General features: G+C 30.8%; 2 protein-coding genes and 1 pseudogene across 2 annotated transcripts; 2 read left to right on the plus strand and 1 right to left on the minus strand.

Moving 5' to 3' along the window:
- Positions 1–764: 764 nt before the first annotated feature.
- On the minus strand, positions 765–3,698 carry LOC112592878 (annotated as a pseudogene).
- A 7,280-nt stretch (positions 3,699–10,978) lies between these two features.
- Positions 10,979–11,482, plus strand: LOC112592879. Its single transcript, XM_025337041.1, has 2 exons — positions 10,979–11,251; positions 11,369–11,482. The coding sequence occupies exons 1-2, from the start codon at positions 10,979–10,981 to the stop codon at positions 11,480–11,482; spliced, it is 387 nt and encodes a 128-aa protein (XP_025192826.1).
- Positions 11,483–11,542: 60 nt separating this feature from the next.
- Positions 11,543–12,781, plus strand: LOC112592880 (zinc finger MYM-type protein 1-like). Its single transcript, XM_025337042.1, has 3 exons — positions 11,543–11,927; positions 12,027–12,280; positions 12,350–12,781. The coding sequence occupies exons 1-3, from the start codon at positions 11,543–11,545 to the stop codon at positions 12,779–12,781; spliced, it is 1,071 nt and encodes a 356-aa protein (XP_025192827.1).
- Positions 12,782–15,477: the final 2,696 nt, after the last annotated feature.

A 15,477-nucleotide genomic window follows, 5' to 3' on the forward strand; every position in this document is an offset into this window, starting at 1 on the left:
AAATTACTATAATGTATACAGTTGACAATGAAATCTTAAAAATTCTTTTGCAAGAAGAAGAATAAGATGATGAAATCTTGCTCTGACATATGCCGGAAGAAAAAAGAAAGCAACATGATCCATTATTTACAAAGAGAAGTACCGAAGGTTATCATGAAATACTTATTAACGGCCATCTGAAAATTATTAAGTTCATGAAATTTTTTAGATTAAACCATAATCAGTTCAATTTTATTTTAAATTTAATAAGAGACGATTTAACATTAAATCCAACATTTTTTATAAGGAAACCCATATCACCAGAAGAAAAATTGGCGACTACATTGAGGTAAGTAAAATTTTTAAATTAGGTACAGATAAAGTAAAATGAAATAAGAACCAACTCAGATTTATTTATGAAATATTGTTGTTTTATTTTAACATACAATTTATATTAAAATTAAAAATAAATCAATTTTCTATTGGTGCAAATAAAAGGTACCTTATCATATATTTCATTGACTTATGAAAAATTAATTTAAAAAAAAATCAAAATACATTATAAGATAATATTTTAAATTATATTGTTAAATTTATTGAGAATTTGTGTTCCATTCATTATTCATATTTTGAACTAACTGGAAAGGTGTAAATGTAGTTGTATTTGTTGGTCTAAACTGTTGTTTAATATTTGAATATGATGGTGAATCTAGTGAAAGTGGACTATAACTAAATTGAGTAAAGTTGTTAGAATATGGGGAACTACTAGTAGAATTAGTTGACTGTTATGATACTCTGCTACTATTAGGTATGATGTGGACGTTATGTGTACGATTATCTGCAGCTTGAAGTTCCAAGTCAGTCATAATTGTCAAGATTTTCAATTTCGCCTGTGAAATTAACTTTGATGGCAACTTTTTGACAGATAGAGCTTAACTTTAAAAAAAATGATCAACATCATCGTACTCATCAGTATTTTTTTTAGCAATCAGTTGTGTCATCAACTCTGTCTTTTCTTTTGATCTTTTGTCCAATAATTCAGTGATTTTTAAATTTTTTCTTTAATTAGTCGATTTTTGTGGTCTTAAAGTCGATGGAGATTGAGAACTTTGCCTTATTGGTGATGACAGCAGTATACTATCTTGTGTGATATTTATTTCCTCTTCGTCTGAGCCAGAATCTTCGTTATTATCAGTATCATATATATTTGATGTAGTGCTGTTAAAATGAATAATAAATAATAATAATTTGTTATTATAGCCATCACTAGGGCAAGGGTGTTGTTGTATTTGCATTTTTTTTTGCATTTTCTACTGTTTCAATTAATTACTAAGTAAGTTTTAAATGTGTTATATGTAAATATACGAATTAAAATCTAAAACTTTTAGATGCAATTTTATGCAATTTTTGGATTTTTTCTACATGGTCAAAATTTTTTTTATAAGCATTTTAAGTTTGAATTTTGACAAAATACTTAAATATCATAAAAATGTGCAAATTATTTTGAGTTAGAAATTCATAAAAAATTTTAGTGCAACACTGTAATCAATTTTACTATTGTTTTACTACTAAAACATCCGTACTCTAGTCATACTATAAAGGGTGATTGATTTTAACTGCAATTGAAAAAAAAAACATGTATCAAAAAATTTAAAAACAAACAAATTTTGAAATAAGTCAATAACTTGCGAAATAATTAGTATTGCACTTGAAATCAATCGCTCTATGATAGTCAATAAAGTACTTACTTTCTTTCTTGTGGTACTGTATCCAAAAAAGTTAAAAATTGTGCTAAATGCCATTTTGAAAGTTTTGAAGAGGCACTTGCTCCAGTATTCATTTTTCTTGCCCGTTTATTTTTTAAATAGGCATCTTTAATATTTTTATACCTTCTCTTGCAGTCTTCATCTAGTACAAATAAATATTCAATACCGATTTAAAAAAAGTTATTAAAATACTGTTTAATAATAAAAAACATAATACAAAAAAAAATGATAAGGTACCTACTTGTAACTAACTAATGAAACTTAAATTTGTTTTAAGTTTAAACATAAAACGCATCTGTAAACTGCAGTATAATAATTGTTGTCGGTAATTTAGTTATTAGTAACTATTGTATTATTAATGTATTTTGATTCAAATAAATAAAATATCAAATATATTTATTTATTAAATAATAATGACATATATAATATAATATATATTTATTTTTTTTTTAGATTTTTAGTTTCTGGAGAAACGTACCGTTCTTTATCTTTTGTTTTCCGTATATCACAAAGATATATTAGTATTATAATACAAAATACCTTAAAATCTATGAAAAAGCATCTGTTTCCACTTTTTATACCTAGTTCGAGTAAATTAATATGAACGATAAAGCTCAAGAATTTTGGACAAGATAGAATTTCCCAAATTGTATTGGCGCAATCAACGGTAAACATATTCCAATGAAGTGCTAAAAAAAATACCGGAACATTATATTTTAATTACAAAGAACATTTTTCTATCGTCTTATTAGCACTAGTAGATGCGAATTGTAAATTTTTAGTCATTGATGTTGGATCTTATGGCAAAGAAGGAGATAGTGGCATATTTGGAAAATCAAAAATGGGACAGCAAATTTATTCTGGAGATTTTAATTTTCCAGACGACGAAAAACTACCAGGCACTAATAATTCTACTCCATTTGTAATTGTAGGTGTAGGAGATGAAGCATTCAGACTTCACAGGCATATTATGAAACCATATTTTAGATCTTCAGCTAGACAAGACAGAGCAAAACTATTTTTAATTACAGGTTGAGTCGTTGTCGTAGAGTGACGGAAAATGCATTTGGCTTATTATTACAAGTTTTTTAGAATATTTCATACTGTAATAGGAATTGATGTAGAAGTATGTGACGATTTAGTAATTGTCGCATGTTGCTTGCACAATATCATGTTAAGAGGTGCGTTTTTGGAAAAAGGTAATAAATATTTTTTATGAATATGATGAAGGACAAACTACTGGGATGGGTACTTTATGTAGCAGAGGTGGCTTTGCGAGTGCAGATGGTTTTGATGTGAGGGAAAAATTTAAACAATTTTTTTTTCGAGAAGGAACAGTCTCGTGGCAAAATCATCAAATTTCTAGAAATCATCTACTATTACTTAAATTATACTTGTAATTTTTTCTTTTAAATAAATAAATAAATAGTTTTAACTGCTGCTAAGTATATGTTGATTTGTATAATATTTAATATAAGTGACGGTCTCACACATAATTTATTTTTAGCTTTAAGTATAGATGTACAGTGTACACAGTACACGTTTATATGCATTCATCACTTCTAAAATACTCATTCATAAATAGAGAATGTCAAATTATTTATTTGAAAATAATCATTTATTTTAAACTTAAACGATCTATTCGGGTTCACGTCTTGTTCTACTCGTAATAATAATAATAATAATGATCAAAATAAATATATTATAATCTCAATGTATTATTTATACCATTAATATATTTTTATTCCTACAAATATAATATTTTTACAAACAATATTTATAATATTTTGCTTACCACTTCGCCCAACGTTGCCACTTATACCCTTCCAAATTGGCAATTGCATCTCATATATTTAAATCTTTATAATCCCTATTTTCGGGATTATAAATTAGGGGATGTTTGGCTACACATTCAACCAATATCTCGTCTTGGTTCTTAGTAAACTTGACCATTGCAGAACTAATGTTTGAATAACCGATGTCAACGAGTGTTCAAACATAAATGAGAACATAGCATGATTGCATTAATAATTATAATAGTTATCAAAACAATAAGTCGATCGCGGTACGAACGCGATTTGACTGCTCGAAGACCAGTCAGTTCGTGTTCGCGCCGCGAACAAATTTGAATCGCCGACCGCGATCGCGCGAGGAACACCATACCTTTACTTCGTCGCAGAAGGACCGAACGTCCGTGTTTTTTGTTAGATTATACGAGTATTAGTGTGAGTCGCTGTTATTTTTATAAAATTAGCACAAATCGCTATCATTTTTTATGTTTATACCTTGAATGCGCGAATCGCCACATTTTTTTTTTTTTTTTGTCCCATGTATTAGTTGTGTGTGAATTTTATTAAACATACAATCTATTGGGAATCGATACCGCGCTCGGAATTGGGCGTGTAGTCCGGCTATCGCGGCGGCAACAAGCTGTAGTGCCGCGGACCCGTGGTCATACAAAGCTAAGCACAGAGCATTGTCTGTCTCAAACATACAATTAATATAATTATACTCCGTTAAAATTTCGTAAAATGGTAAAACATCGTGCTGTTTGCATTATTTTGACGTTTTACTACATGCATATACTAACGATTGAAAATTTAAGTCCTATCAATGTGGCATAGTACAAATTCAGCACACAATAGGTAGTTAAAAATCAGCTGTTATCATCACAGGTATGGATATTATTCTATTATAGATATTATTATCCTATTATAAGTTTTATATCATTCCACGAGTCGGTGGCCATCGTCGATTAATTGGTGGTTTCTATATTAAAAAACCTTTGTCGGTGCTACATTTTCAAGTAGGTGCCTTACCTATATGCCCATCATATACCCGAGATAAATTAATAATTCTTGTACTGAAATCCCACTGACGACATCGACTCGGCGACGACGAAACAGTACGCAAGTACCTACAAACGTCACCGACATCGTGTTTCGTGTTCTCGTTTCAGTGAACGACAGCGCAAGCAGCGCCGGCAGTGGTGGCAGTCCGACGTCTGACGGCCCGTTCGCGCCAGACGGACGACGGTTGGCGTACAGCGCGCTGATGATGGTGTGGTTCTACTGGACGGTGCGGCGGTGCGCGTCGCTGACGGGCGGTTGGCTTTGCGGCGACGCCGTCTCGTGTTCGACGAACATCGAGTGGATCTTCTATGCCACCGACGCGGCGCAAGCGATGGTGTCCGTGGCCACGGCCGCTGCCCACCGTCGGTCGAGCACGGCGCACCTGTTGAACTACGCGCACGGCGTGCTGAGCCGCGCCGCGAACAAGCGCGCGACGGGCGGAGGGAAGCGGCAGCACCGGCGGACCCCGTTCGCCGTGGCCGGAGCGTACGCCACGGTGGCCGGAGCGGTGGTGCTGACCAGATGGGCGGCGTTCGCGATGGCCCGGCCCGGCACGTTTGCGGTGGTCGACGTGCTGCTGCTGTGCCTGCCCGCGGCCGCCGTGAAGATCGTTGTCGAGTGTTTGGTCGTGTGCGCGTGCGTGACAGCCGAGGACGCGTGCCGCGACGTCGTCCACCGGTTGCGCAAGTTGGCGGCTGAAGCGTCGCAGCCCCCCCGGCGGCCGGTAGCCGACGCGGCCGCCGGCCGCTGCACTGGCAGCTGGAAGCCGCGTGGCGCGACCACTGGCGCGGTTGTCAGCTGGTCGACGGCCTGTCCAGGTGCTACGGGCTCGACCTGGCCGTGAACTTGACCGCCAGCATGCTGTACTTCGTCATGTACGCTTACATCACGCTCGTCGCGGTTTACGATTCGTTGACCTCGTCGAATAACTACACCCACTTGATTTACTGGAACGTGGTGCTGACCTGTCAGCTGTTGTGCGTCTCGTTCCGAATCGTGTTCATATCGTACCGGGCCGAGAAGATCAAGCAAGTGGTAAGCGGTGTACGACGCAGTCATTGATTTATCCCGCACTCGCACTTTGGGGGGGGGGAGGTGCGAGCACGGCGAGTAGTGACGTTTCAAACGCGCACGTCCGACTTGAGTTTTAAATTTTCGTTTAAAAATAACCGTTTTTACGTTTGTATTATTCAATGTTCTAAAAACGAAAATGTACCTATACACGACTAATTTTCATTATTAAATCGACGCTATTGACTTTGTTTATAAGTTGTTATGATTATCATTATTTTACATTGATTTATACCTACTCCGAAACTCGAGTATTTATAATATTTTCAATAAAATGTATCTCACGTCTCACGGGGTGTTCAAAAATTAATTACGATCAGCTGACGACAAATGATATCAGCAGTGTTTTTTTTTTGAGTTTTACGATCTATTATGTTCACGACACATATATGTTATATATATATATAAATATATATGTTACAGTTAAAACCCGAAATCCGTCGAAACTAGTTTTAACTAGTCAATACTAGTTTTCACAAATCCCTTTAGTCACTTCTAGTTTTAACTAGTTAAAACTAGAATTTACTAAGACTATCACCGTCAAAACTAGTTTTAATTTATTTTATTTAGTTAGAATTAGTTGTGTCTAAAATATTATATTAGTGAAAACTAGAATTATCTAGTAAAAATCCGTATTATTTATATTGATAGGTAAAACTAGTTTTAATTAGGGAATAGTAGAAACATTTAGTACATATTAAGTAATTATTAAATATATACTTTTATTATATTATTTATTTCGGCAGGACAAACTATCATGGCATTTAGAATTACATTGAATTTTATTTTTTTTACATAAACAACGATTTGTTCCGCAGGATGTTTTGCAAGTGCATTTTACAAAGCCTTGCCCTGAGCCCGTTGATGCTTTTGCTGCGGCTGCACGGAGGGAAATATGATTTTTTGGAATTTTGATTCTCTGTCGAATTACCGTGCAATATTTAAAAATAAAAAGTCTGTGGTCGAGTGCGTTTTATGTAGTATGAGTTCGAATATATGCGTTTTAGTTAAAACTAGTTTTTACTAACTTATTTAAACCTACGATTAATTCTAGTTTTAATTAGTTAAAACTAGAAGTGACTAAAGGGATTTGTGAAAACTAGTATTGACTAGTTAAAACTAGTTTCAACGGATTTCGGGTTTTAACTGTAACATATATATATATAACAAAATATAAGATATATTTTTCTTCAACAGGCTGTCGATTCAGTTCTTGTATCATTAAGAGATGTACTGAAAAACAACAATTTAGACACTTCTTCTATCATGTTGGTAAGTATAAAAGTCGATAAATATTATTTATTTTACATGCTTTAATAAAGAACAGATGAATGTTAAAATAATAAGAAAAAAGTAACTTATAACGTTTTTTGTTGACAGTAATTTTGACATGATTATAAATTATAATCAAAAAAAATTCACTAACTAACGAGACCAATTGTACATAATAATTCTGTATAGATATCTACTAGAAACTAAACTATCTAAACTCTAACCGATATGACATCATTAAACATGGTAATCTATCTTATTTATTACAACGCAGTCTAATAATTTTAAAATAGAACAAAATGTCCAACATATAATAATGATAATTTTCAATATTTCTCTAAAATTTAAAGGTACCCACGAATACAAATATAAAATACGTACTTGTTGGTAAAATATTTAAAAATATGTATTTTAGTATTTACGCCATGATTCAGCAATATTTGTTGTTTTTGCCTCTTGGCATATTTGTATCAACTCTTTAAGCTACTGAGCACACGTCATTTGAAAATAAGGAAGGTGTCGTTAAGGTTTATTATGTCCACGTAATCTCATAGCTGGTTTACCATAAATGTAGATATTTTCAAAGTATTTTATGAATGATTATTTTCTTTTGTTGTCACTAAATAATAATTTTACAATTTTCCAACTTTCGATAACCTAAAAATACATATTTAATCCATTTAATATTAGATTTAAAGTTCCTCATTGCTATAGAAATCAAGATTATTTTCAATCGCAAAATCATTAAATACAATTGGCACTGTTCTATAGTCATTTTCAATGGGACTAGTCATAAAAATGTATACTGGTGGTACACACATTTTACTATTGATAATTTGTCAAATTAACCCATGTATTATTGCAAATATCTGTTTAAAAATCCAAGATAAAATCTAAATGTTCCATCAGCGAGCCAAATATATAATCTCTCAACTCGATTAAATTTTGAATTGTTATGAAAATCATAAATTTATTATCTCCTTCAATTACATTTTTCAAAAGAAAATTTTTTTGATTTACAACTTCTATAAAATAAAGCTAAATAAATTATTCTGTGGTAGTAGTAAGAATAACATTATTAATATTTCAATGGTAAAAGTCGATCTCACTACTAGCGCTTTGGCGGTTTATCAGGGAAACTGTATTATATTGACGATACTAAGAGTCATTATTTTATTCCGTCGATACAGCGAAGTGCACAGGTGTAATATACTAATATAGAGCTTTTTTTCAAATTGTGAATTTTTGACGATCGGTCTTATGGTTTTGATACGAATCGATTATCGCTCGCATTTAAATTATGTAATATGTAATATATGTATTGTGATTTGTGTGTGGTGTACGCCGTGCGGTCGAACGACCCACGAATGATTATTAATCATTTATGTATTAATCCAGTTGTAGGTGTATGTCTTAACAGTCGGACGTTAATCAACTCGTAGGAAAAAATATAGATGAATGTTATTAAAGTGATTTTGTTTGTTAAAACAATATTCATAAATCTTATGAACATAAAAAAATTACCTATGTTGTAAGTTCTTCGGAATAGTTCTTAAAACATTAAATATATTTAATTAGAATTTATGTATAAATTCTATGGGCAAAAAAAGCAATTAATGATTCAACAAAAACAGTTATTGTGGTTCATTACAATTTACGATTCGAAAAATTGTTATAATCAATAATAGAATATTTTCTAAAATTTAAAAAATAGGCCAAATATTATCTGATTCCATAATATGCTTTAATATGCAAAATACATTTTTTATCTACACATTGTGATGGATAAATCGTTTAAATTTTTTATTCTCATTAAGTTGCATAATGCAATTAAATAAATGTAAGAACCTAAAGATTTGCTCTAAAAATATAACGAATTACTGTCAAATATTATGCGTACCTATGAACTTCTTTTGTTATGAATTATGAATACATAATATAAAATGTACCTAATACATATTATAGAACATTTAAATGTTATAATATTTATTCTTTAAGGTTTATTTTTTTAGATCAATTCATTTACATACCAAATTATGAACAAAAAACTTGAAGTTTCGGCATGCGGTTTCTTTTCTGTAAATCTATCATTTTTTCACGCGGTAATTATTTATTTAATATATATGTTAAGGTGTAATCTGACATAATATAATATGATGATCACATTTATGCTTATGTTTTTGCAGCTTATACGATTGGCTACAACATACCTAATTGTTATAATTCAATATAACTCACAACCTTTGAAAACAACAAAAACACGTAAATAATTAGACCACCTTACTATTAATCAGTATAGCATAGTGTACTGTGTAGGTAATTTATGTAAAGTACGCGCTCTGGTGGTGTGCCGCGGATAGACGTGTATAGTTCGGTAGTGCACGTTTTTATTTTGTAATGTATTAGATATTATGAACAATGAACATAGATTGCCGTTCTAGAGTTAATACGTACAGGGCCGGCGCAAGGGGGGGGGGGGGCGAGGTGTGCCCATGCACCAGGCCCCGCGCTTTACCTTACCAAAATTACACAACCAAAAACAAAAAATAATTTTACTTTTGAGCAATAATATTTTTAAAGTTTTTAAATGCATTAATAATCCGTGGGTGTATAACAACTATAACTTACAGTTAATAACGAATATTATTATTATTATTATTATTTAATATTGTTTTCTCCGACAAATCGAATATCTATTATTAGTATAATTTATAATTATTTTTATTTTTGGTTGTCGTCGTCGTCGTCGGCGATAACGATTATTATTACTGCAGTCGTGTTGTTATTTGTTATTTTTAATTTTCTTCATAATTTGTATACATCGTATTTTACATAGCATACGGACGACACTAACTCACTTGATAGTATTATTATTTTATTAAAACACGAGCACCCGCAATAATAAGACGTATAGTTTCCACACGCGATATATGAACGATTATTTCGTAGGTAAGTACTTATTTTATATTATTACACTTTTAATTTAATAATTTTAATTATAAATTATTTTTATAAATATATTATTAGACAGTTTAACACACAGATTTGTGTATATTATTATTTTGAACTAGTATTCATATTTATTATTATTGCTATGGCGAAATAGTTTTGTCAAGTTTAGTCAACTTGCTGTAAATCAATCATAATAATTATTTGATGGAAATGTGTACAATTAGGTTGCCTACATAAACTCCCATTTTATTTATTACATTGTGCAGTTTGTATTTAAACTCTAAAAAATCATACCTACATGGTATTCATTGAGAATAAATCTATATTTGTAGTAAGTGGGTATAATAACTAGAACTCGGGACTTAATATATGAAAAATTATCAAAATATATGCAATAAACAACTAAACAAGCGTGCTAAATTTATGGTTTCTAAACAATATTTTAAAGAAACCAATAATGAATACGTCAATATAATTTCTGATAGTTCAACAAGTATTTATGAACAAAATTCACCTCTTAAATCTGAAACTGATCACACCCTTCAGAATAACATATCTAAATCTTTAGGAAATGAGGATTCAGTAGAAACTGTATTATCTACTATTTCTTATAATAAACAATCAGCAATTAATCAACATTTAAATAATTCTACTTTTGAATCTCCAGTAGTTATAACTGATTTAACAGACCCTGGAAATTGGCCAATCCATCTTACTCATACTGTACGTATCGATATAGTAAAAAACGGCCCCTGTAAAGTGAACAATTTTAATTATCCAATAGACTCCGAGCAAAGAAAGTTTTCCGATTATTACTATACTCGCAGATTATCAAATGGTGAAGTTGTAAATAGATATTGGCTAATTTATTCTAAAAAGAAAAACTGTGTTTATTGCTTTTATTGTAAACTGTTTCCATTACATATTAATGGACTTAGTACAACAGGTATAAATTATTGGAGACATTTATCAAGAATACTGAATAAACATGAAAATTCTTCAAATCACTTACAATCACTAAAAGCTTGGTATGAACTTAAAACTCGAGTCAATAAATGTCATACAATTGATAATGACCATATAAAAATGATCGATAAAGAAAAAGCTCATTGGCGGAATGTTTTACTAAGAGTTCTTTCCGCAATACAGTATTTAGCTAAAAATAATGATGCTTTCCGAGAATGTTCAGATATCTTATATGAGAAAAATAATGGTAAATTTTTAGGCATTATAGAAATGTTAGCGAAATTTGATCCGGTTATCTCTGAACATGTACGTCGTATTAAAAACAACGAAATGCATGTTCATTATCTTGGACATAATATTCAAAACTCGTTGATTTCCATGATGGCACAGGAGGTAAAAATTAAAATAATAAAGTTGATAAAAAATTCTACATATTTTTCTGTTATTATGGACACCACACCAGATATTAATCACTGTGAACAACTTTCTATTATAATAAGAACTGTACAGATCGATTTTGAAAATGAATCTAGCTGTTCTGAAATAAAAGAATATTTCATGGACTTTGTACATATTAGCTCAATTACTGGAATGGATTTATCAAATATTTTGATTGAAAAATGAAAAGAGTATGGTCTCAACATACATAACATTCGAGGACAGGCTTATGATAATGGAGCGAATATGGCAGGTTTATATAAAAGTGTAAAGGCTCATATTTTAAAACAAAATCCACGTGCATTTTTTGTCCCGTGTGCAGCACATAGCCTTAACCTTTGTCTCAAGGATGCTGGAGGAAGTTCTTCTATGGCTCAATTATTTTTTGGAATGAATGAAAGGATTTATGTTTTATTTTCAGCATCTATAAACAGATGGAAGATTTTAAAAAAACATTTTAATAAGCTTTCTATAAAAAAATGGGCAGAAACCCGATGGAACAGTCGTGTGAACGCTGTGAAAGCCATTCGATTCCAATTAAACGAAGTTGTAGAAGCTTTGGAGGAGATTTCGGATACAGCAAATGATTTAAAAATAAAAAGTGAATCACATTCTTTAGCCAAAGAAATATGTACCTATGAATTTATTTTAAGTTTAATAATATGGTATGATATTTTATCTGAAATAAATATTGTTAGTATGAGTCTACAGTCAGTGACAATTGACTTAGATGTTTCAATGAGTTTACTAAATGGTTTAATTATTTTTTTGGAAAACTATAGGGAAAATGGATATGCATTAGCTAAAGTTAAAGCAGAAGAAATTATATCACCAATGGGAATTGAAATAAAGTTTAAAAAAAATAAAATTAGAAAAAAGACCAAAATGTTTCATTATGAAAGTATAGATGATTCTTTGAACAACGAGGAAGAAAATTTTAAAGTGAAATACTTTTTAGTATTAGTTGACCAAACTCTGGCATCAGTAAAAAAAAGATTTGAACAAATAACTCAATACAATAAACAATTTGGATTTTTGTACAGAATTGGCCAGTTGAAAAATATGGGAGAAGAAGAATTATTTAAACATAGTCAAGATTTACAAATAACACTCACGGATGGCGAATCCGCAGATATTGATACGACTGATTTATGTAGTGAGCTGATAATTTTTCGCACTATGGTCAATGAAAATACTACTGCCATTCAAGCTCTAAGAATTCTTAAAACATCTTGTGGTTCATTTCCTAATATAAACATTGCATTTAGAATCTTGTTGACTATCCCAGTGGCCTCTGCAGGTGCAGAAAGGGCGTTTTCAAAATTGAAAATTATTAAAAACTATCTTCGTAGTACCATTTCTCAAGACAGACTTTCTGGGTTAGCGATACTCTTAATCGAAAATGAATTAGCAGAAACATTAGATTACAACCAACTTATTGACCAGTTTGCACTTCAAAAAGCTAGAAAAAAACAATTAATTTAGTTATTGTTTTGTTACATTATATTTGTTTTAAAATAAACCAGGAATATTGTTAAAAATAATTACTGTATTTAATTCATATTCTTACATTGTTTAGTATTTTTGTATTTATTAAAAGAGGATTTTATTAATATTTATTTAACATATAATTGAATTTATTAGAGCAATTAAAATATTTGGGAAAAACATTTAATGGATGGTACCTACGTAAATTTCAACTTGTATAATCTAGACGTATTAGGTGTAACGCACTACTAATAAACATCAAAGTACGTTTGATTTGAAAACTAAAACTTCTAAGTAATAATGCTAATAGGTAATCCAGTAAGTGTAACAAATTTATGAAATTAAGGAGATTTATTTATTTTAAAAATTTTATTTAAATCATTTTATGTATTTTGTACATAATATATATGTATATATATTCATATATGAAAATAACACTTTCATACAGTGGCGTGCACAGCTTTTTCTAATGTGGGGGGAGGGGGTGATATTTTCCAAAAAATTGAAAATTTACTATCATAAAAACAAAGGTCGTTTCTAAAAAAAAGATTTTTTATTAAATCCATGGACCCATGGGGGGGATATGATACCCTCATCCCCCCGTGAGCACGCCCCTGCTTTCATATAAAAAAATTATTTCGCACCAGGCCCCGCAAATCCTTGAGCCGGCACTGAATACGTAAATACTTTATTCATAATGTTTTTCTCCTATGATGCTTGTAATTCAAGTATGTAACACATAGTAATAACTAATAAGAATATAAATATAACATTATTGAAACACTAAATATATTGATAGTTTAAACTAAAATAATGTTTTACTTATTAGCCTTGTACTCTTGTGAAGTGATCAAAATAAAAAATAACAATAAGTTAAATATTACGATATTTCACGTTAAAATATAAATATTTTTGCATCATTTAAGGTCTTAAAATATATTCCATTAAAAATATCCGAAATATCATGTTGTTAAAAATTTAAGTTGGTATATATATTAAGGTTTGATGCGCCTGTATAACTTGGTAGTAAGAAATATATTGGTATTCGAGAAAGATACGCTTAGATATTTGAGGGCTTTACGCGGATCCATTAACTAAAGGTAGGTAACACTTGATTGTGAGTAAATTCGCGTTTTTCCAATGAAGGAACGTAAGTTCCTAAACCTTTATGTTTTTGCTAGATAAATGATCATAAAATTAAAAAAATATATAGTAAATAAATATAAGAATTTGAGTTACACTTAAAATATTACAAAACTCCGTTTCATGTATTTTAAGCGCGTTTAATAGGAAAATACATTTCCTAAACATTTCCACTAATGTGTTCAGATTTGTAAACAGTTCTTATGTCGTGGCTGACGACTAATAGTTTATCGACGATTGACGTTGTGACCAAACATGGTCGATTAAACATATCGGATAACGTGAACATATAGCCAACTCGTAATTGTCTAAAAAAAAATCAACGTGTTTAGGCGATGACTTTAATTAACTAAGGGATGAACGATTTATTCGAGCTCGAGATGCACGAATAAAAAAAATAAGAATAATGCAATTATACAACATAGATTGAATTTGAATGTAAAAACGACTAAAAATAGTTTAGGCTGAAATAAATATAATTATAATTATACTATAATAGTATAATATTGAAAATTGTAATGTGTTATGTCTATATTGTATTTATCAATTTATGTATAATGTTTTCAGATAAAAATATACTAATTTGATTACTAAACAGTAAATAAATTATATAGTTATAATAATTGCCTAACAGTCAATAGTTCAAAACATTCCAACTATTTCGAGATCTCAAGAACTATTCGATAATTTAGCTCATAATCGAAATATCTCAATTGTTTTCAAAATACCTATTTTATTCTTGTGAAATTATAAATTTGTTGAAATATTATGTTTATGTGTAGTCAGTGGTATAACAGGAAAAAAATCTGGGGGAGAGCAAAAAAATGTATTTCTCACGGTCAAAACCCGAACCTGTCCCCTAGCTTAAATATATTTTTAATGTATGTATTCAGTATTGTATACACTATACAATATAGTAGTATACTTAATTGTTTGATTTTACATGAGTCTTAAAGATAGAAACAAATTGTAGGTAACAAATAATAGGTACTAATATTGTTAAATAATATCAAGTACCTATAAGAGTTCATTAATAAAAGGTGCCATAGCCTATATGTAGTTTAAAAAGTAACTAGTGTAAATATTATTTATACATTATTTATGTTTGCCGAACTAGTAATTATAACTAACTACTAATTTAATAACTTTATTCGTTAAACAAAGCGTAGAAAATAAATAAAAGAATAATTACCGAAAACAAGTGGAACAAGGACAAAACTTAATATTTCCGAAACGTCAGGTGCTAGGCCAATCGCATGGGAATATGAACATTTTTAAACTTTAAACATACATACGTACTTTCTTGCCATTCAGTGGTATCGACGTCTCAAACGTCGTTATTATCAGTTACATCACGAAACTTAACTTTTGTCTACTAGACTTTTCAAACTGCGGTTTTTCTCAAGTCCTGTCTCCGACTTCAGTATTTACTCAACCACCTTGAAAGACGCCGAAGTCGGCTTCTACATACCCGGGATCGAGTTTCACCGGCAGCTAGTAATATTAATAAAGCATGTTATTGCCTAGAAAAAATTCTTACCTTTAATTTG

Source organism: Melanaphis sacchari, unplaced genomic scaffold, assembly GCF_002803265.2.
Source record: "Melanaphis sacchari strain LSU unplaced genomic scaffold, SCAv2.0 Contig1988_pilon_pilon, whole genome shotgun sequence".
NCBI classification, from domain to species: Eukaryota; Metazoa; Arthropoda; class Insecta; order Hemiptera; family Aphididae; genus Melanaphis; species Melanaphis sacchari.